General features: G+C 40.3%; 1 protein-coding gene across 1 annotated transcript; it reads right to left on the bottom strand.

Moving 5' to 3' along the window:
* Positions 1–1,480: 1,480 nt before the first annotated feature.
* Positions 1,481–17,389, bottom strand: LOC117556586 (apolipoprotein B-100-like). Its single transcript, XM_034231983.1, has 28 exons — positions 17,267–17,389; positions 17,082–17,111; positions 16,701–16,813; positions 16,438–16,583; positions 16,179–16,326; positions 15,892–16,044; positions 15,613–15,737; positions 15,414–15,499; positions 14,233–14,677; positions 13,988–14,102; positions 13,759–13,905; positions 13,459–13,670; positions 13,133–13,328; positions 12,860–13,039; positions 12,539–12,742; positions 12,271–12,438; positions 11,967–12,172; positions 11,535–11,717; positions 11,313–11,443; positions 10,994–11,204; positions 10,733–10,905; positions 10,308–10,468; positions 10,120–10,229; positions 9,661–10,034; positions 3,404–9,433; positions 3,203–3,314; positions 2,806–2,992; positions 1,481–2,713 (listed from the first exon to the last, which is right to left on the bottom strand). The coding sequence occupies exons 1-28, from the start codon at positions 17,322–17,324 to the stop codon at positions 1,718–1,720; spliced, it is 11,400 nt and encodes a 3,799-aa protein (XP_034087874.1). The 5' UTR covers positions 17,325–17,389; the 3' UTR covers positions 1,481–1,717.
* Between the last annotated feature and the right edge of the window lie 3,357 nt (positions 17,390–20,746).

Below are 20,746 nucleotides of genomic sequence, written 5' to 3'. Positions count from 1 at the left end.
CCCATTGCTCTTAAAAAAACTAATTTCCCTGCTTCTCGTGGTTTCCTTGCGTCTCTCCATGCTTCCCTGGTGGGAGGGACTAAACGCAGGGAAACGACGCAAGTGAGGGACGCAAGGATTCCATTTAATCGACCTGAGAAGGATCCTATGTGTTTTCTATGAGATATTATAGATTTGTTGATGTAAAAAACGAGAGCAGCATTTGAAGACTGGTCTGGTATGAGCAAGGGTGCTGGAAGTAAGGATAGTAAGAGAGTCAGAGGCTACTGGTTGGATTGGTCAAATATGGCAATGATGGTCTCTAGTCTTATGTTTTTTAGCTGTTGACAGTTTATTTTTAGTGTCAGAAAACATTTAAACTTTCTATGGGTTTTTGTTGTTTCTATACAATTTGTGATGTAGCTTTGTTTTTGTTGGTTGATATTTTGGTCTATTTTGATTTGGCTGGTGTTGTGTTGCAGAGGCTTTTTGGTGCCTGTTAGGTTGTCCAGACAGAGTTTCATGACCAGCTGGCTGAGGATGGATATATCTGAATTTAGCTTGAAGCACATTATGTCTGCCTGATGGTATGGGAATCACTCTTTTTTATGTTATTGCATTTCATGCTTTTGTATTTTAAATAAGAGGTGAAATTGGTAGGACATATACTGTATTTGATCACATTTTGGTAAGAATCCAATATGGTATTAAGTGAAATAATTGTGATCTTTGATAAATCTAAAGTATTTTATTCTTAGTATTGCAAAACGTTTCCCCCAGGTTTCAATTTTTGTACAGATACCACTGTAATTATTTAGGTTGTATTTAAATACAATTGTATTAATAAGTTCAGTTACATGTAATGTTTGAGTGTAGGTAGGTCAGAATTTTGTATCATGTAATTTAAGATGCTGTCAAATCCACAGGCCTTTTAAACATTCAGGGATTGGATACTTTTCACTCCTTGCTCTGTCATTGACATATCTTATTATCTATTACTCGTACTAATTATTATATCACTATTGTTCAATACTACACGTTTTTCATTTGGTGAGTAATTTATTTTGGATTCATTGTTCTTTGGAATATTGTTTTATAATTCAATAAGATAATCATTTGAAATGTTTCTGTTTTAAAAAAAGAAATGTCCAATAGATCTTGCTCTTGTTTGGTTTTGATTACTAAACTTTTGGCAGAAATTATTTGACTTGAAAGATGATTTTATTTTAAAGACTTTGTGTCTTGTTCTTTTTTATATTTTTAGATGGTGTTTTAAGGTGTTTTAGTAATGGTTATTTGGGTCCCAATGTTTCTCATTTGATAAACTTATTTGAGTATTTCTTGTATTGTTGTAATAATTGTCAAACTACTGTTACTATCTAATTGAATCAGCTTATTGTTCAGTCTTGCAGAAACTCAGTTTTCAGTCAAAACAAAAAATCAAGTCTAAAATATTCAGTGAGATTCATTTCAATTCACAAAACAAGCAATCAGACATTTACAGATTGGATTAATGTTTTTTATTGATGTTTTTCATTCTTTGCAGGAAGGAAAGTTTCAGTAAAATGTTACATTTTCAATGTTTGTACACAACAAACCATCCAACTTAAAATGAAAAACAGGTGTTACTGTTGAACTCATTGTTATAAATATGGTTAACGAGTATTGTCCATACTCCTTCTGGAACATGTTTGAACAGATGATAGTGTTTCATATGGACTCAGTATGTGAGGGTTCCTCAATGCTTAAAGGGAAATGGAAGGTCAACCTCAAGCCTTCCTTCACTAACTTTTATGTACGCTTGAGCGTCCGCTGAAGCTTGCTGCAGGAAACCATTAACAGTGTTATTGAACTGGTCCACTACATGAACAAACATGTCGATAATGTACTCAACTGAGTGGTTGAGCTGCTCAATATTTAAGGCAGAGATGTGGTCAACAACATTCTTTAAGGCTGTGACAAAGTTGACATAAGGGACATTGATGTAGATGAACACTGCATCTAAATAGTCAGATTTGACAGAGTCAACAAACTCCTGAGATTTCTCAACAATAGCCTTAAGGGTCTCACCAATCTTCTCTAGCATTGTGTCAACACTCTCCATATGTTTCACAAAGTCCACCAGTTCGGCAAAGATGGTCTTGAAAGTTGTTTTAACCTGATCCAGGATCTGGCCTCCAGTGATTGCATCACCAACTGGCATGCGCATTTTCACACTGCTGATCTGCTCAACAAAGGCGTTAAAGGAGACCTCAATGTTTTCATAGATAATCTGGAGGGTAGAATCTAGCATAGCAGAAATGCTGCTGGTCAGCTTCTTGATGACTTCAGGGAGGGTGGTCATCTCATCAGACCCAGGCAGTTTGAACTGGGTTTCCCTCAAGACCTTGACGACAGCATCAATAAATACCTGGACAGTCTTCTGGTACTGGACAATGATGTTCCTGAAGAAGATTGACAGCTGGCTCATTTGTGAGTCATAGTTGATTGCAGCTTCATAGACCTCACTGATGCGGTTAACAACAGAGTTCCTTAACTCTTCCATGTTGCTTGTGATGTGGTACTTGTCAGCAAACATAGTGAATGCAGAGATGATGGAAGGGATTCTGGTCTTGAGTTCAGAGAGTACGACTTTGGGTGCCTCCATGTTGTAGGCGATCTGCAGGTTCATCTTATCAGCGTCCATTGAGGATGATCTGATAACTAGGACTTCAACATCATCCTCCGGGGCAGACTGTTTAATGGAAGGAAATTACATATTTTAGCTATGTTTTAAATGTTGGCATTCATTTTCCATGTCAAAAAGGTAATGTTAAGGATACTTACAGGATAACGACCATAGACTCTTGCACTCATCTGAGATGGGACTCTGCCATTTAACTGAATGCCCATGAACCCGGTTGAAGGGGTAGATACCGATGCACTGATGCCATCTTTGCCAGCAACGTAACGAAGGTTTGCATCAGTGAATGCAGGACTGGTTATGTCCACTTTCAGGGTGTGGTGAGAGTAACTGAAAGAGAGATAAAGCATTTAAAATAAAAAGCCACCATTTATTTTTGACCTGGTATCATGAAAACAATCAATCTGTTTTATACACATTGGCAAGAAGAAGAAAAAAAACCTGTAGATTGGCGCTTTCTCCTAACATGTGAATGCTTTAAACCTTGAATATCAGAAGTAATTATTCCTAATATGTTGTGAAACAAAGACAACATGTTACCTCAAGGCTTGGGTAATGGCATGATTTACATCCATGTTCATGTCAGCGTGTGTCAGGACAACTTTGCTGACCATGTTCAGAGCTTCATTTTCAAAGTTGACAGCAATAGAACCTAGTGAAATAAATATTTTGTTATTTGGAGCTCAACAATGTTTGCAACACAAAACCGATACAAGTAATAAGGAATTTAAATCAACTCACCATCCATGTCATAGTCCAACAGCACAATGACAGAGGTGGCAGAGGACTTTAGGGTGACTTTGAAGACAGGACCATCACCCTCTACTTCAGCTGCCACGTTTGTGGTGTACAGTGGGCTCACAAATTTGCCATTGGTAGAGATCTTCTGCTTGGCGGCTGTCACCTCAGCAACAGTTTTCCCAAAGATGGTGAGGTCCCCCAGGGTGTTTGGCTGAGACATATCAATCTCAATATCAGCAGTCAAGGAAGAAGCTGGGGCAAGATCAATGGTAGCCTGGACCACATGCTTCCCATTGGTGCTAAAACTGAGCAAGTTTGCCTCGTTGTTGCCAGTATAGTTCAGCACTGCATAGACACGACTCAGGGAGGCTTCAACAGCAAGATTCTCATTTACATCCATTTCAATGACTTTGTTGGTACCTTGGTTGAGCTTGGCATCAGCAATAATCTTGGAGGTGGAGCGTAAACCATCATTATTCAGATACAAATTGAAGTCATTATCCAGGAGTCCCAAAAGGATATAGTCCTCATGCACTGTGCCATCCATGTTGGCCTTGTTTGTTGACTCCATGGAAACCTCCAAAAAGCTTCCCTCCAGCTTCAGACTATGGTCTACCTCTGCCTTTCCAACAGCCTTGATCAGAGGGAGGTTGAAATCACCTGTCATTCTGAAGGTGGAGACAGCATTTGCATTGGTTTTGGTGTCTGAAACCAAATGTTGGTTTGCCTCAAGGTTGAGTATTGGCAGGGTAATCTTTACAACAGTAGACACAGAGACAGCTGTTTCAGAAGTCTCAGTACTCATGCTGATGGTGCTGTCATGGGTGCCTTCAATGTGAGCATTTTCAAGGGACAGGGAATTGGCCAACTTGATTCCTCTCCTGGTAGTCAGACTGGTGGTTCCATCAAGTTTGGCTTTAAGACCCTCAAACACAGAGGCTGTGGTAGCTCCCAGACGGAACACAAGATCTTCTTCCGCATAAAGTCCAGCGTTAACATTCAGATTTAAAATGGCAGACTTGACAGACAGCTCTGTGATCAGGTTACCAACAGAGGGAATCTGGATCAGACCCATCATATCAACAAGGGGGACAGCCTCGCTTTTATGGTAAACAATCTTGGCATCCACATCCACAGTTTGCTCAGTTGTAGTCAAAATGTTGTTCAATCCAGTCTGCTCATACACATTCAGACCAGTGATTTCTGGTGTACGGAAGTCAACGAATGGCAGGTCAAACTCAGGAATGCTGATGGGGGATGACAGGAAGTCAAGATTGGCCTCACTTTCCATGGCAACAAAGATCCCAGCATCATGTGGATTATTGTCAACAGTGTAATTGTAGGATATTTTGTACTGATTAAGACGAGCCAGAGCTACTGTGTTAATCTTTTGGCTGTTAGGTTTTAATGTGGCTGAGTAATCATTCTGCAGATCTATCTTAGCAATCAGACTTTCAAAAATGTTGACCTTGGCATTTCCTTTGTTTTGGAAATCAAAGATGAGCTCAACAGGACGGACTACAATGTTGATTCCATTGGACAGGACTCCACTGATTTCGCCATACAGTTCTGTGTCATGGTTTGCTTTCAGCTCAGCCTTCAAATCATAAAGGTTTACATGTCCAGATGCCACCATCAGACTGTTCTTGATGATTGGTGCCTCTGCCTCATTGCGGACATTAAACTTGAAGAAGGAAAGTGTGCCAGATTCAGCAGTAATTTGCTGTTTCATTTTAAAGATGGTAGAGTCTGTGTCACCGGAGAAAGTTAGAGTGACAGTGCTGGGATTGATTGTCAGTTGCAAGTTGCTCTTGTGGGTGACATCATCAGCATTGATTTTGCCAGCGCCTGAATTGTCCACTGTTAGAGTGAGGGTGTACCCAACTTGGCGGGCAACTGCTTTCTGGGTAACTGTTGCTTCACTCCTGACCCTGATAATTGGGAGGTCCACAACATGATTGTAAGTTGTATCCACAGAGGCAGACATTCCTTCTTCCATAGCAATAAAGGCTGTGTTCATAAAGTCAGCAGTGTAAGGTGTAGTGATAACCTTAATTGTGGTTTTGCCTTGGACCTGGGCTGATTGGCCATAGAGAGTTACAGATGCCTGATGTTCAACTCCAAGATTAACATGGCTGAACTTAAGTGTCTCTGCAAGGACAACACGAGCCATTTCTGCGATTTCCAAACGAGCAGTGGAGTCTAGTTTGTAATTAAGAATCTCAAAACTTGGAGATGTGGCAAGGGAAGTAAGGAATCCAGTGAATTGAGGTGTCATTTCACTCTCAGTGGAGTTCTGGAACTCAGCAGAAGTCTTGACGGTGTAGATGGGAGTTTGGAATTTGATCTCACCATAGAGTTTACCGAAGCATGGGACCATAATCTGAGTTGGAATGGTTGGCAATGTGAACTCAGGAACCTGGAGAGACTTAACAAGCTTTTCTACAGGAACCTGTGGAATGGTAGGGAATGAGATCTCAGGAAGGCTGATTTCTGGGAAGGACATCTCAGGCATGGAAGGAAGGTAGTTCATGGTTAGGTCTCCAAAGAAAGCATCCACATCAATCATTTTGATCTCAAAGTGTCCAATGAATTCAATAAGTTCAATGATTCTCTGCTTGATGTCCTCAAAGGAAATAGTGGTTGCTTGTACGGTATAAAGTCCCAAGATAGTGAATTCTGGGATGTCAAGCTGTGTTGGGATTTCAAACTGTCCAAGTTTATCCATGCTGAGCATTACAGAGGGCACAACAAGATCAGTGAGAGGAAGGGTGAAGGTTGGAATATTCAACTCAGCTTTCTTAAGTTCAACAATAAGGCCCTCAACGATCTGCTGAATCTCATTGATGATTTTTTGTTCAGGTGCCATGTTCTTAATCATCTCAACCATACTGGTTAACACCTCAGTGACCTTGGTGATGGCCCTAGTGTAGTATTTGCTCACAAAGTCCAGATAGGTGGTAATCGCAGCATTGACATTCAGATTTGTAATTTCTTCTTTAATGAACTCAGCCAAGGGCTTAACGATGTCCAGCACAAACTTATCAATTACATCTTTAACGGATGTAATCATTTCTGCAACTTTGATCTCTCTCAGGCTTTCCATAAATCCTCTGAATGATGAAAGGACAAGGTTGACAAAGTCTCTTGTTGCTTCAAGTTTCTGGGGGATTTCAAGAGCCCCGATCAGCTCATTGATGTAAACAGTATACTCAGCAATAACTTCATTGGCATGATCGACAAAGTCATTATACTCCAATGACCTGAGCTTTTGCACAATAGTTTCAATATGCATATTCAGCTGTTGAATGATATCCTCAACCTGAGTTGTTTTCAAGTAGTTGATGGCATCCTGGAAGACTTGCACAAGTTTGGCAGGAATGTCTGCGTCCTTCACCTTGTTGACTACAGCACTGATTGTTTCCTCAATTTTCAACTGATGGATGAACTCAACAGCCTTTTCCAAGACAGCCTGGACCTTTTTGTCAACCTCAAACTTTACAATCAGCTCCCTCATCTTGGCATAGAAATTGTTGATCTTTCCTAGGATGTCAAGATCCTGAATAATTTCCTTAACGGAAAATACAATTTCATTGAAAATCTCAGTAGGAATCCGACTCACAAGTGCATCAATGTAAGCTTTAAATTCGATTGATGAAATGTAATCCTTCAGCTCAACAACACATTTTTGCATGTCGAAGGTCTCAATCATTTGTTTCACATCACTCATCATTGTCTGTAGTTTAGCCTTGACTTCATATTTGGAATCCAAATCCTGCAGGAATGAGATGCTACTGCCCGTGAGTTTTTCCAAGTCGATCTGCTGGATCAGCTCCCTCATGGTATCAATCACATGCAAAACCATTGCCTGTATGTCATACTCCTCATTAATGGCATGCAGCTGTTCCTGGATCTTCTGGATGAGGGTCTCGGGCAGATTGCCACTAACAATAATGTCTTTCAACATACCAGCAAAGTGGTGGATGTAAACTGACAGATCAGCCAGAAGATTCTCAAAAGTAACCTTCAGGTTTGTCAAAGAGGCTTCCACGTCCTCCATGGAGATGACATATTCTTGGGTTAAATCATTAAAATACTGCTTCATCTGAGTGACCTTGCCTTCTACATTTAGTTGAGAAACAAAGTTACTTACATACTGGGGAAGAGCCTCAAGTTTAGCCTTTATCTCCTCATTGTTGATGTAGCCTTGCAGTGCCTCTGCCACACGCACAACAACAACCTTGACACTTTCCAAGAATGCAGGGAGAGTTTCAATGAAAGGAAACTGAATTATTTGACATTCTGTGATCTTGTCATACTTGAGGAAGGAAGAGATGGTGAATTCCTGGTTCTCTGTGGACTCTGCATTGAACATGTTTGAAAGGAAAGTGCCAGAAACTTCAATTCCAGTTCTCTCAGCAGTGTTGTAAACACTCATGTCCTGGTTAAAAGCGTGTTCATTCAATTTAGACTTCATTCTAAAACTAGTCTTCTGCTCTTGGGGTGACAGAACGGTATCCATCTTGTTGTCTAATGTGGTCTCAAGAGCAAAACCATTATCTAGCTGCTGGTTTACTGAAGCTCTGCATTCATGTGAGCTAGCAAAAGCCAGGGGTTGTGCTTTAAGGAGGAACTTGCCATAGAGCTGGGCACTATGCTTTCCATACATGGTCATGTCTCCATCAGCATTGAAGATTGCATCAAGATTGAAATCAAAAGGAACAATGCTGCAACGGATGGTGTGATCAAAGCGGAATGGCTGTGAGTTGAAGCGAGCATCGTTGGTAATCCTTGCAGCAAGACCGACAACCTCAAGCTCGGTGTTGTGGCTCATGTGAGTTCCAAAAAGTTTTCCAATGGTGCTGCACTTTGCATTAGCTGTCATATCAGCATAGTTGACCTGATAGGTGTGCTTGATCTCTTCCTCACCATAGATGGCTTTCAGGTTTCCAGTCAGATCCATCTTGTAAAGCTCTGCCTGCAGCTGGGCCTCATTAATGAAGTTGGCAGCCAGAACGTTCAGGTTGTTATTAACATTTGCTGAGGCAGTATATGGTTTCAGGTTGATGGTGATATCATGAGTGTAAGATGCATACTCAATGCCAATAGCTTCAGCCATTGAGTTGAAGTCAAGGCTAGAAAGAGTAATGGTCAAAGTGTTGGCATTATCAACCTTGATGTCACGTATGGCAGCCTTGTTGGCGATGGATAGAGTAGCCGTTGAAGCATCAAGCCCAGCATTGAAGGTGTTTTCCAGGGACAGGGGGCTCTGGAGGGTATTTGTTCCACTTGTGGTCAAACCATCCTTGTTCATTTTAAGAGTAGCCTTATGGGTAGCCTCATTCTCAAGGAGCTTTATGGTGGCATCGCTATTCACAGCCAGACCATTGACATCAAGGGAGGCAGTCAGCAGGGAGTAAACACGGTTTTCAGTGTGGTCACCATTTGTCTCCATTCTCATTATAACTTCACCAGCACCAGCAGAGGCTTCAGCTTGGTTGTGGATCTTCATGCCAAGAACAACAGCATTTGCATCACATTTCAGTGACAGCTTGCTGTCTTTGAAGGAAAGCTCAGCAACATGGGTCAAGTGGTCTTCAAAGGCATTGGTGTTAGACACAACTGAGAGTTCACCATTGGCAAGCGTTGCTGCAATTGTATTCTGGGCCTTGACAAGTGTGGAGTCAAGCTGAACCGTAGAATCGATCTTTGCTTCATGCCTGAATGGGAAGATGGCAAATGACTGGGTTGAAATGGTCTTGCCATACATTGGTCCAGCAGTGAAGTCTCCCTTAAAGTCGCTATGGGCAGAGATTTCTTCAGCGTTCATTTCTGTTGTGCCATCGTGGCCTAGGATGAAATGAACACCAAGTGGGCTTTTGGCTTCAATCTTGCTGCTTGATTTCAGGTTAAGTTTGTCTGTGAAGGTTGCTTCTTCAGTGATAACAACAGTGGCTTCAAGGAATTTATGAGCCAAAGAGCTTTCCAAATGGGCCTTGATGGAATCAGTAGTGGCCAACACTCCAGAGCCTAAATAAAACACAAAAGGAAAAATGATGATTTAAAGATGAATAGCTATTGATTATTTCATTAGGGAACATTACAACTAACATCTAGAACTTTTTTCTTTGTATACATCATTGGAAGTTGAAGACTAACTGAACACTCCTCAAGTAAGAGTAAACAGCACTTAATTTCGAGTTAATGATAGCCATATATCAAATAAAAAATCATGAATGACATTCACTTTTAATTACCTGTCATCGTAAATGAGAGGATGTCAACTGGGGAGGTTCCTCTCACATCAAACTTAGCAGAGTAGCTTGGTGTATCAACAATATCTTTGCCTGCAGCCATTGAGGCCTCCATTTCATATAGGTTGCTTTTCATCAAAGTTGAAATCTCAGCTTTGCCAAAAAGAGGAATGGACAGAGTAAGGCTCTCAGGAACAACAAGCTCTGGGATGGGAATTTCCATGGAGACAATCTCCAGTCCAAACTGGGGTAGTGACACGCTCGGTGTGGTCAAGGCTGGTGGGAAGTGAAGTTCTTCTGTTGACTTTCCTCCAAGAGGGAGAGGGATAGCAATGCTGAAGTGCTCATTGTTGAAGTGGTAGACAGCCTTTCCCTCGCTGTTATAAAAAAAACATAAAGTGCATAAATGTTTTGGGAAAAAACGATAATTTAAACATTTACCTTGTAGTTTTTCACACTTACGTCTTGAGGAACAGTGTCTCTGGCAGGGAAATCTCAGGCATATCAGGCACTCTGAAGTCCTTAATGTAATGGAATTCATCACCATGCTTTTCCATGTAGTTGTTTGTTTCCTAAAAAAGTGACAATCAGTGTTTTATTCATGACCAACCACTTATTTTGTAAATAAGTGTTAAATCCGAGATTCATACCTCTGCAAATTTATTGAAGAACTGACGGACTTTCATTTCAGTCTGCCCAACCTGTATGTCAAGAAGTTGGTTGCCATACATATCTACCATATCAGCAATTGGCAAGCTGGTTGTCTCAGTGTTCACATCAGACTTGAACTCAACCTCAAACTTGCTGGCATCTGTAAAAATAGAGAACAATATATTACATCCAGAGAAATTAGGAAATATTTCTCTAATCCTAACATTTGAATCATTCTGGGAGTAAAAGTATGCTAGCAAACAAACCAACACTTTATTCACGTTTACCAACCATTCTGACACTGTCAGATGTAGCTACATTTAGGATGTGAAACTGGTTTATATGCTACTGTCTAAGAAGTAAATCACTTTTAACATGTCTTATGTCATAGTCTGAAAAAAGGGCCCTTTGAAAGTAACATTACCATATTTCATTGCGATTTTCTGCTCAGATGTGGCAGCCATAACCTTGATTTCACTTTTAAGTTCCAACTCCAATTCCTCATCACGTTTCATGTTAGCTGTGAAAGTGGCATCAGCATTGATTGAGGGGACAAGAAGTTGGACTTGCAGCATAGCCTCCTTCATCTCTTTCAAACTGAAAGAAAGGACACAGAGTTAGCTTAATCTCAAGGATGAGGGTGAAATATATGTTATTTTATGAGCATTTATGTTGTTTTTCTTACTTGGCACGGCCAACCAGAGAGAGCTGAGGGATGTGCTTGTTTATGAGGTCAAGAGAAATGGAGTGAGTTCCTTTGCCCTTGGTGTTTCCATCGACAACACCCAGCCTGAGTCCAGCCTCCACATCGTAGTCTGGGATCTGGATGTCAGCTGTGATGACATTCTTTCTCCTGTTATATTTCATGATCGCTCTGGCTTCAGTGTGCTCTGCACCTGATGTTGAAAAACCAAAAGGTTAATATATATTAACTGCACTTAATGTGGGTTTTTTCAAATTGAGGTATTGATAAGCCCTAAAGATCCTTCAATATTTGCCCCTACCTTCAGCCCTCAGAACAAACTTCACAGAGTCAACCTTCTGCCGTCCCTCTTCTCCCTCTCTCAGAAGCTCGTAGGCAATGGTGGCTGTGTACTCAGTGACTTCACCAGTGGGGTGGAGCTCCACAGCAAATCTGTTTAGATAATTCAGTTAATTAATCAATATTGTTAGGTAACTTAAACAAAAGAGAATTATGTGCCGGTAGTTTAGAAAGTCTTGCTTACTTGCTGTCTCCTGTGATGGGGAAGAAGGGGGCTGTCTCGTGAGAGAAAGCATCGGTGTACTGAAGATCAGTGCAGTATTTCATTCCAGCAAAGAAGGGAGAGCACTCGCTAACATCAACCTTGTCCATCACCATAGGGTGAATGGTCTTCACCTCTGATCCAGTCACTGCCACCAAGGTGTTTCTATATGTTAAGGGTAGATAAGTTAGAATAAAACTTAGAAAACAATAAATTGAAGATTGAAGATCCCTCTCATTATTCTAATAAAGCCATTATTACAGACACAAAAAAAGAGTTGCACTTAAGCTACAAATACAGCTGTTTTCCACCTTGTTAAACAACATTGTCCCCTTTAAAATGTTGTAATACAGGTATACATATTGTTGCTGCTTTCCAAGAATTGTCGCAAGGCATTTTTTTCCTGTTTCTTACGTCATTTTGATGAGCTTTGTAGGACGTGTTGGAGCAGGGATGGTCAGCTTCACATTGTCACTTTCCATGGAGATCTTTGCACTAAGCCCACTTTCGTGGAAAATGTTGGTATGCATCTCTAAACCAGAGTTGATATATTCAGGGATGTGGGAGCCAATCTCTGATACAAACTCAATGCCGGCGGAGGGCATAAAGGTCACTTCGCTCTGTGTGGGCAAATAGGAGAAAGGAGAAGACCTTTGGTGATCAGGTTTATCATAGAAATATATACTTGTGTCATTATAACACATTTATGAATAATTACCATGTCACGGGCAATCTGAAGACCACCCTTGATGCCAGGCGTGAAAGTTCCAGATATTGTAATCCTCAGGGGCACACCAGTGGCAGTCGGCAGGAAGAATACATTATCCATGAAGATGTAGTGGGCAAAGATTGTGTTATCAGCCTTGGTCATCAGTGCCTTCATGATCTGTGGCAAATACAAATACACATTAGACATTTTAACAATTTACAAGGAACTTACAATTAATGCATTGTTTCTACTATGCTCTTTAAAGAAATGTCCTTACATCAGTTGGGAACATTTTGAACATGCTGTCAACCATCATGGCAGCAGAGTAGGCCAGCTCCTCCATTTCATTGGTCTTCAGATATCCCAGCTCATTACCCAACAGCCTCAGGTAAACCATCGCCTCGGGAGACTGTGCTGTCTTCATTTCATTTACGAGTTTGTTGAGGTTGCGTCCAATCTCCCTCATCAGGTTCTGTGATGCCTAAACAGAAAAGTCCATACTATATTACTTAATTCATTGCAGTTGGTATAAATCCAAAGAAATGATCACTAATAACATCATTTATACTTTTGATACAAAAACTATTTTTCTAAATACCTGTCTCTTCTTCCTGTCCTTCTTCAGAGCAGGGAGCATGTTCTGCAAGATCTCATTGATTCTGAGTGGCATGTTTTCAGAGACAAAGTACATTGTCTCCAGGGCAGTGTCGGGGAAGAATCCATTCTTTCCAAACAGGGCTTCCACAGTTGGCTCAAAGCCATTGCCCTCCATACCAACCTGTTAGGGTGAAGAACATTATGACATGACACACTTACAGACCTCAGAACATTTTGTTCCTAGTTTATGGAAAACACAGCTCAAAAGGTTTACCTCCATCATGTCGATGTCATAGCCGAATGCCTTCAGAGTCATTTCAAGCATGACCTCCTTGGGCAAGTAGCTGCTACCCTCAAAGAACATGTTGCCTTCCACAGATCCAATCTTGTAGTTGCGAGAGAACTTGGTTGGGTCCATAGATGCCCCAACCTCATTGCCCTGAAGTGCATCAAGGATCTTCTGTCTCAGTCTGAAGGACAGAAAACAAATATTAGAGTTAAATATCTGATAATGATAAAAATGGGAAAATGTACTAACCATGTTGTACAACAACAAATGTGTGACATTTGAATATAAATCTGAAACTGCTTTTCACTTGCTCTTGGGTTGCTGGCTCAGTTGAGGACAAAATGTTGGTAATGTGGGAGATCACAAAGCTCTTGACTTGTTGGTCCTGCTCAATGGGCAGGGCATCAGCCAGCTGGGCCAGTTCAGTGGGCTGGGGGTCTTTCATGAGTACCAGATATGCAGCAACACGCTTTTGCATTGGGCTTGCGCCGTCCAAAAGCACTTGCATGAGAATCTCTCTGCCCTGTAAAAGATAGACATCAATATAATTAGTAAAAGGTAGAAATAATTATTTAGACGTTTTGTCAAACCTTTGAATTAATTTGACTTGCCTCCTCTGGGACGGGAGTCAGTCTGAAGGCCTGGATGGCAGCCTGCTGCACAGCCAGGGAAGCAGCAGGTTGGTTCACACACTGGATCACAGCAGATCTGAGTGCAGGACCAGCAGCTCCCATAGCTGCTGCCATGTTTCCAATAACCTGTAATCAAAGGACATATTAGTTTTGTGCTCATTGGTGTTTTATGTTATTTTACTTTTGATCCGTAGCTAAAGTTACCCACTCTCAATGTCATGAAAGTGTTGTCCTTGTCACCAGAACAGTCACCCAACTGGGAACCCATGAACTCAGCAACAGCGAAAATCTCAGGGATCAGTTTGCCTTCAGCTTTGTAAAACCTGGTCAAAAACAAAATACATAATATTATAATTCAAAGCTTGCTCTCCTAATAATCAAAAGAGGGAAAATGTTTGCTGAAACATTATTCAGTGATTTAATACAGAATAAAGGGGGGTTAACTTCACTCACCTCTTTACAACATTGCTCAGGGCGTACATGATGGGCTTGCTGGGCTTGTATTTGGCCATCTCGAGCATGTCATTGATCAGGAGGGCAGAGGGATTGGACACCAGTCCCATAGCAAAAACACCGGCATCAACCTCGAGTGAGGAAGTGTCAAAGGTCCTGAAGATCTGCATGATGGCACTGCTGCACTCAGGGGTTCCACACTGGGTCAAAACCTGGTAGGTCAGGGCACTGGACACTTCAAGAGCCTCTGGAATGGCAGGACTCAGGGTCTCGGTCTTCATTCCACGGACCATACTGACAAGCACGTGGAAGAGGTGGGCCCTCTTTTCACCTTCAGTCTCGGGCAGAAAGGCCAGTTCTCTCAGGAGGTTCAGACCTGCATCTTTATCCTGGATAGCACTCTTGTCCTCAACAGCGTCCATGTGAAGACCCTTCACAATGCCACCTGTGAAACAAGGCAAGGCAAGTTTATTTATATAGCACTTTTCAACACAAGGCAATTCAAAGTGCTTTACAAAAAATGAAAGACATTAAGAAAATGGCATTTAAAATCAGTCATTAAAAAGAAAAGCTAATAAAATAAACATTAGTAGAAAAAATACATGGATAAAAGTTACAGTGCGGTCTAAGATATGAATAGTTCAATTAAACATTAAAAGAAAAAGTACATGGATAAAAGTTACAGTGCAGTCTAAGATATGAATAGTTCAATTAAAAGCAGCGACAAAAAGAAAAGTCTTTAGCCTGGATTTAAAAGTAGTCAGAGTTGCAGCGGACCTGCAGGTTTCTTGGAGTTTGTTCCAGATATTTGAAGCATAATAACTGAACGCTGCTTTACCATGTTTAGTTCTGACTCTGGGGACAGAAAGCTGACCAGTCCCTGAAGACCTGAGAGATCTGGATGGTTCATAATTTAGCAGGAGGTCGGAAATGTATTTTGGGCCTAAACCATTCAGTGCTTTATAAACCAGCAGCAGTATTTTGAAATCTATTATTTGACACACAGGAAGCCAGTGTAAAGACTTCAGAACAGGAGTGATGTGATCCACTTTCTTAGTGTTAGTGAGGACTCGAGCAGCGGCGTTCTGAATCAAAAGCAACATAGTTATAATGTTACCGTACATTTTTTTTTTATCAATCAAATATATTTGGAAAGAATACACATTAAACAAAGGACTTACTGTGGTCAAAGACTCTTTCATTGCTAGGAGAGACCTGCACCAGAGTCAGTTCTTGCTTTCCAACGTTGGTAATTCCATGTTCTCCACTGGTGAAAGAAAAACATGCTTAACAATACTGTTGACCTCTTGTACAAGACATATCAGTATGTCACTTATATGACAAAACACTTTTAAGAGTCTGGTATGAGGTTAAACTTACTTGTGAGAGAAGGGAATGAGGATGTGGTTTTCAATGCATGAGCCAGAGGTCATGTGTTTGTTCTCATTGTCAAACTTGTAGTTGCAGGCCTGTGAGCTTCTGACCAGCTGGGCAAGAGGATAGTGCTGAAAAAAAGATCATATTAATGCAGTGAATTAATCAAAGTTAAGTTGAATAGTATCCTCCCACATACCACTTCAATTAAATATATTTAATTCATGAATTTAATTGATTATCTGAAAGGTTCATGTTGCTACCTCAGCTAATTGGATATCTTACCATGCCAGAGATAAGTGCCAGTGGGCTGGTGTGGTCTCTCAGTGGGACAAATTTGTCACATCTGGACAGGTCCCTGTTGAGGCTGATGTCAGTTGCGATGTCCTCTCTTGCGTTGACTGTGGATTGGGTCTTGCACTTGCCATGAATGGTGGGCTGAAATAGATGATTAGAGACCAAAAATGTGAATGTACTACATGCAGTTTTATTTCATCCTAAATACAAACATGATATACTTTGAAGGTGCTCCTAAAATATGCAGATTTCAAAGCATTCTCTAATGAATGTACCATGTTCTTGTTCTTGTCTTCTTCTAGCAGAGGCACAGCCAGGGCAGAAATGATTCCCCTCTTGATGTTCAGGATGGTTGTTGTCTCACCTTCCTCAGGGTATAGTTTGACATCGTGAACTCCCTCAACCACAACCTTCAGAGGATATCTGCAGAAAATGTGTGAGACTTTCACTATTAAGTCTTATAGCAAATGTGGTTCATTTCATTAGGTATTTATATGCCACTGGATTCACTGGAGACGTTTATATGTAACTCACCTCTCCATTTCAGCAGCAAAGGCATCAGAGCTGGCTGCAGGAGCGAACACAGGGTTGCCCTCTGTGTCCATATCGACCACCTCACTCAGGCTACAGCCAGTGGTGCGGACGATGAAACTACAAGTCTGAGGTACTTCAATCGAAACCTGTTTTTAAAAGATCATTTTAGCCTCTATATATAGTTTATACAGAAAATTATTACATTAAATAGACCTAAAATAAATGATGATAAAATGTAGCTGCTAAAGCACTGTATCATGTACCTTGCAAGTTGCTTTGGGTCCATTCCTGAGATGTGAAGCACCATTGATAGCGTTCAAGGACTCTGCTTCGTAAATGTATTCATACTTGTGGGAGGTTTTGTACCTTTGGTTTACTGAGTAAAAAGTAATTATTTCATTATTACATTTCAGTACTTTACAGTCAGAAAGCAGTTTGCCTTAGCAAATCAGCCATAGTTTTAAAAAGTCTTGCATGGATAAGACATTATCAAGGGTTTTAATCCCCAAAAATATCTATATGCATGTGCTAGCATCAAAGTTCAGTTTACTGCTGACGATGTATAGTCAGACAGCTGCAGTGCAATTGGCATTTACATTATGTTCAGGTTGTGTAATTAAAATATGAAAATAAATTAAACTTACTCAGGCAGTTTTCCTGTTCCTCTTGGGCATCTGTAAAAAGAACAAGATGAACATTTGATAAAATGTTTGTTTCGTCCTTGAAGAAAACATCTTCAGAGTTTCCACTTAGGTTGGTTAGCTTTTAAACTATTACATGCATAGTATCCCCCATTCAAAACAACACAAAGTTATTTTAAAATACTTACAAGACAAAGTAATTGTGATTAGTAGAAGGAAAAGACAGAGCTTTGAGTTCTCCATCATGGGCTCTCTGCAACTCTCCTTTAGACTCCTTGTGTGAGTACTCAGACGAGACTAAAGGCTCAACCTCCTCATCTGCCTTTTGTACCAAAGCTGTTCCGTATTGGGGGGCATGTTGTAATGATATACAGTACTGTTGAAGCTCCAAAGTCCACTCTATACGTATGTGTGGAGGGACAAAGGCAACTAGTTCCATAAGGCTTTCCAATAAAATAATGAATACTCTTAAGGTACATTATCAGATTGTAAAACAACATTCATATCAGGTTATTGCTCTTAGGTTAAATGTAAATGTGAAGAGGTGAGTTTTTCTAATTCTTCACAATGTTATAAAAGTCTCATTACAGTGAATGCTAAAGATATACCTTTGTATAGGTTTATTTCAAAACTGAAACTGCATCAGCAGAATTCAATTGACTATGAAGTTCATCTTTTTGAGATACTCAATCTCATAATGTTGAGGCTTCTATTAATCATTTGTAAAAACCCAATCTTTGTGATTAACAGACAATATCAAAGTTTAACATTGCATAATCCTAAAGTAAACATGCTTATTCTAAAACATCACCCAGAAACTGTGGAGTTTTGCCCTGTAGCCACTGATAAGGAACAGGGACAAAACAGGACTGAACAGGTTGTTCTCAAGCATCTTGTAAAGGGGCAGTGGACTACAGTCTCTCACCGCTGTGTAGACATGATGTTGCACACTCATTTTGGGCTTTAAATTCTCTGAACTGATTATCTCTTTTGGATAAAAACACCCTTATCATAGACAATATCATAGGCAATATGATGAATACCAAATGATCTGAAAAACCCAGTATTTTGAAAAAGGATTTACATCCATATTAGTTTATGGTACTTTAATAGATAGGGTCCCTTTGCCAAAGTAAGGACAGTTGTCGATATTGTGCAAGAGCAAAACACCTTTTTTGTTTTTTGTTTTGGCTGCGCTTTTGTGCAACAATTAAACTCTTGCAAAACTGAATTTAATAAGTGCTGACAGTTGTTGTTTTGTTTGTGCTCATGTTGCCAGGCAACTTCTCAGTCAAATAACACCCAAAGACAGGCAGACAAGTTAAACTCTTAATAAATAATAATATTTTTCCCAAACTTTGACTTTGATTGATTCTGGTTTAGTTGTGGATGAAAATAATTACTTACATACTCTGTTTGTTCAAACACTAGTAATAAACCTAAAGACAGGACTCAAATATCTGATTTGACGGCTGCTCAAAGAAAAACCTTGTTTTTTTAGTAACCCAGTTATTGTGAACACCCTCAATATGTAATCCTAGAAGGTTCACCATGTCAAACTGCATTAGTTTAGATATGGGCCCATATAATGTATAATGTCACTTTAGTTTGAAAATATCAGTAGACACCACTAGATGGCAGTAGAAATAAGGATCAGTGATCTGTCTGTTCTTTCTCTGTCCTGGAAGGGCAACAGACTACTTTAAGAGGCCCTGTAGATTTTCCTTGTAAACAAACCAAAAAAAACATTTACATTCAGTGTTACTCACCAATACTCATTGTGTGTATCCTTCATGTCAAACAAAACATGTCAATGGTATTTTGGTTTTTGATCATTTTGACTTTAATAAGATTAAATACAAAGCCAACAGTGTATCCTGCAAGTCCCTCTTACTCAATACATGTAAAACCTCACAGGACCTCCAATACCTTCGGCTATTCTCTGATCTGCTTAAGAAATGGTTAAGTTACATTAAGATCCTCTGAAGTTTCTACCCTGAAGGGTTATTTAGGAAGTGTCTTTGGTGCTAAGAGTGTGGTTGTCAGCTGCTTGCGTGTGTGCCAGTACCTGGACAGTGGGTGGTGGTCTATTTAGCTCCTATATTCAACCCAACATCAAATAGTGAGTATCAGTAAAAGTTGTTGTATGAGCTAGGAAATATTACAAGTAACATCATTAATTGAAATCTTTACAGAAGTCTTCAACAGTAAGTCTATACAGACCCTTCTCCATGAGTAGTCAACACTTTTTTACAATCCACAATATTGAGACTGGTATAGTTTTCACCTTGTTAGTCAGTGTTTGTGTAGTGATGAGTCAATGGGTGTGGGTGGACTATGTGTTATTTATGAGACATTACAGATTTGTTGATATAAAAAACGAGAGCAGCATTTGAAGACTGGTTTGGTATGAGCAAGGGTGCTGGAAGTAAGGATAGTAAGAGAGGCTACTGGTTGGATTGCTCAAATATGGCAATGAGAATGGTGTGATCCCATCCCAAGATTAGGGTTGGGAACCGAAACTCGGTTCCAGATGAGAACCGATAAGAAAATGCCGGGTACCGGGTACCCGTACAAAATACACCTTTTCGGTTCTGCTTAACGGTTCCTAAACGCGGTAGACCCTGTATTCCAGCGGGTCCGTCTGTACCGCGGCGACCCGGTGGAATACAGGGCGGACCTGGAGAATCACAGAACGGCCGGTCGTCAGCGGGCCGTTGACGGCCGGCTCGGTACACTGATGGCCGGCACCGCCCTTAATTTTTTTAAACGGCATCATGTAAGTTGCGCTGACAGGCGACAGAGGTCCACAGTTGCCCCGCAGCGAGGCTCCCCCCGCCCTCCCGTAGACAGTTCACGAGCTCAGTCACTTCATAACACCAAAGATGGGTCGCGGTAAACGCTCTGAAGTGAGGCTCCACTACACTAAAAAATAAAAAGACAATTGGGCACAGTGTTAATAGCTTGCCACAGGCATAGCTCAGTTAAAATAAAGCACAGCTATTGTGCAATACATTTGTATTGCATGTATATTTTTTATTTGTAACAATTTCAGTTAAAGCTGAAAAGAATAAAGATATTTTTGTTATCTAAACGTTTGACCTCTTTCTTTTACAATTTTGGAATCGAAACGGGGAATCGATAAGAACCGGAATTGATAAGCAGAACCGGAATCGGAATCGGAATCGATAAATTTCAAACGATACCCATCCCTACCCAAGATGGTCTCTAGTCTTATGTTTTTTAGCTGTTGACAGATACATTGCTTATGTGAAGTTTCGGTAACACTTTATATTAAGGTACACAAATTCACCATCAACTAGTCGTTAATTTACATGCATATTAGCAGTATATTGGCTCTTTATTAGTCATTATACAACACGTATTAATGCCTTATTCTACATCACCATATTCTACAAGTAATAGGCCATAAGTTGAGAGTTTTTCCTCAATAACCCTCTAATTAGTGCTTATTTATTGCAAGTAAGGAAGTTGTTGTACATGGGTTTTGGTCTTAATATGCTCTGCTCAATATGGGCCTAATAAGGCAGTAGTACCACAAGAATAGTAAGTCTCCCATAATAACACTTAACAAATATGATCTATTCTTATGTAACAAGACATTAAACTATAAGTGTTAATTGAGTCTAAAATAACTGTATTGCTGG

This window comes from Gymnodraco acuticeps, unplaced genomic scaffold (assembly GCF_902827175.1).
Source record: "Gymnodraco acuticeps unplaced genomic scaffold, fGymAcu1.1, whole genome shotgun sequence".
In the NCBI taxonomy this organism is placed as follows: Eukaryota; Metazoa; Chordata; class Actinopteri; order Perciformes; family Bathydraconidae; genus Gymnodraco; species Gymnodraco acuticeps.
Note: the sequence above shows the minus strand (reverse complement) of the source record. Positions and strands in the feature narration are given on the sequence as shown.

Coding starts and splice junctions, on each gene's coding strand:
- LOC117556586 (XM_034231983.1), bottom strand. CDS start 17,324: ATGATGGAGAACTCAAAGCTCTGTCTTTTCCTTCTACTAATCACAATT. Junction 12,439..12,538: donor TCAAAATGTTCCCAACTGAT/GTAAGGACATTT, acceptor TATTTGCCACAG/ATCATGAAGGCACTGATGAC. Junction 3,315..3,403: donor GTTGGACTATGACATGGATG/GTGAGTTGATTT, acceptor TTATTTCACTAG/GTTCTATTGCTGTCAACTTT.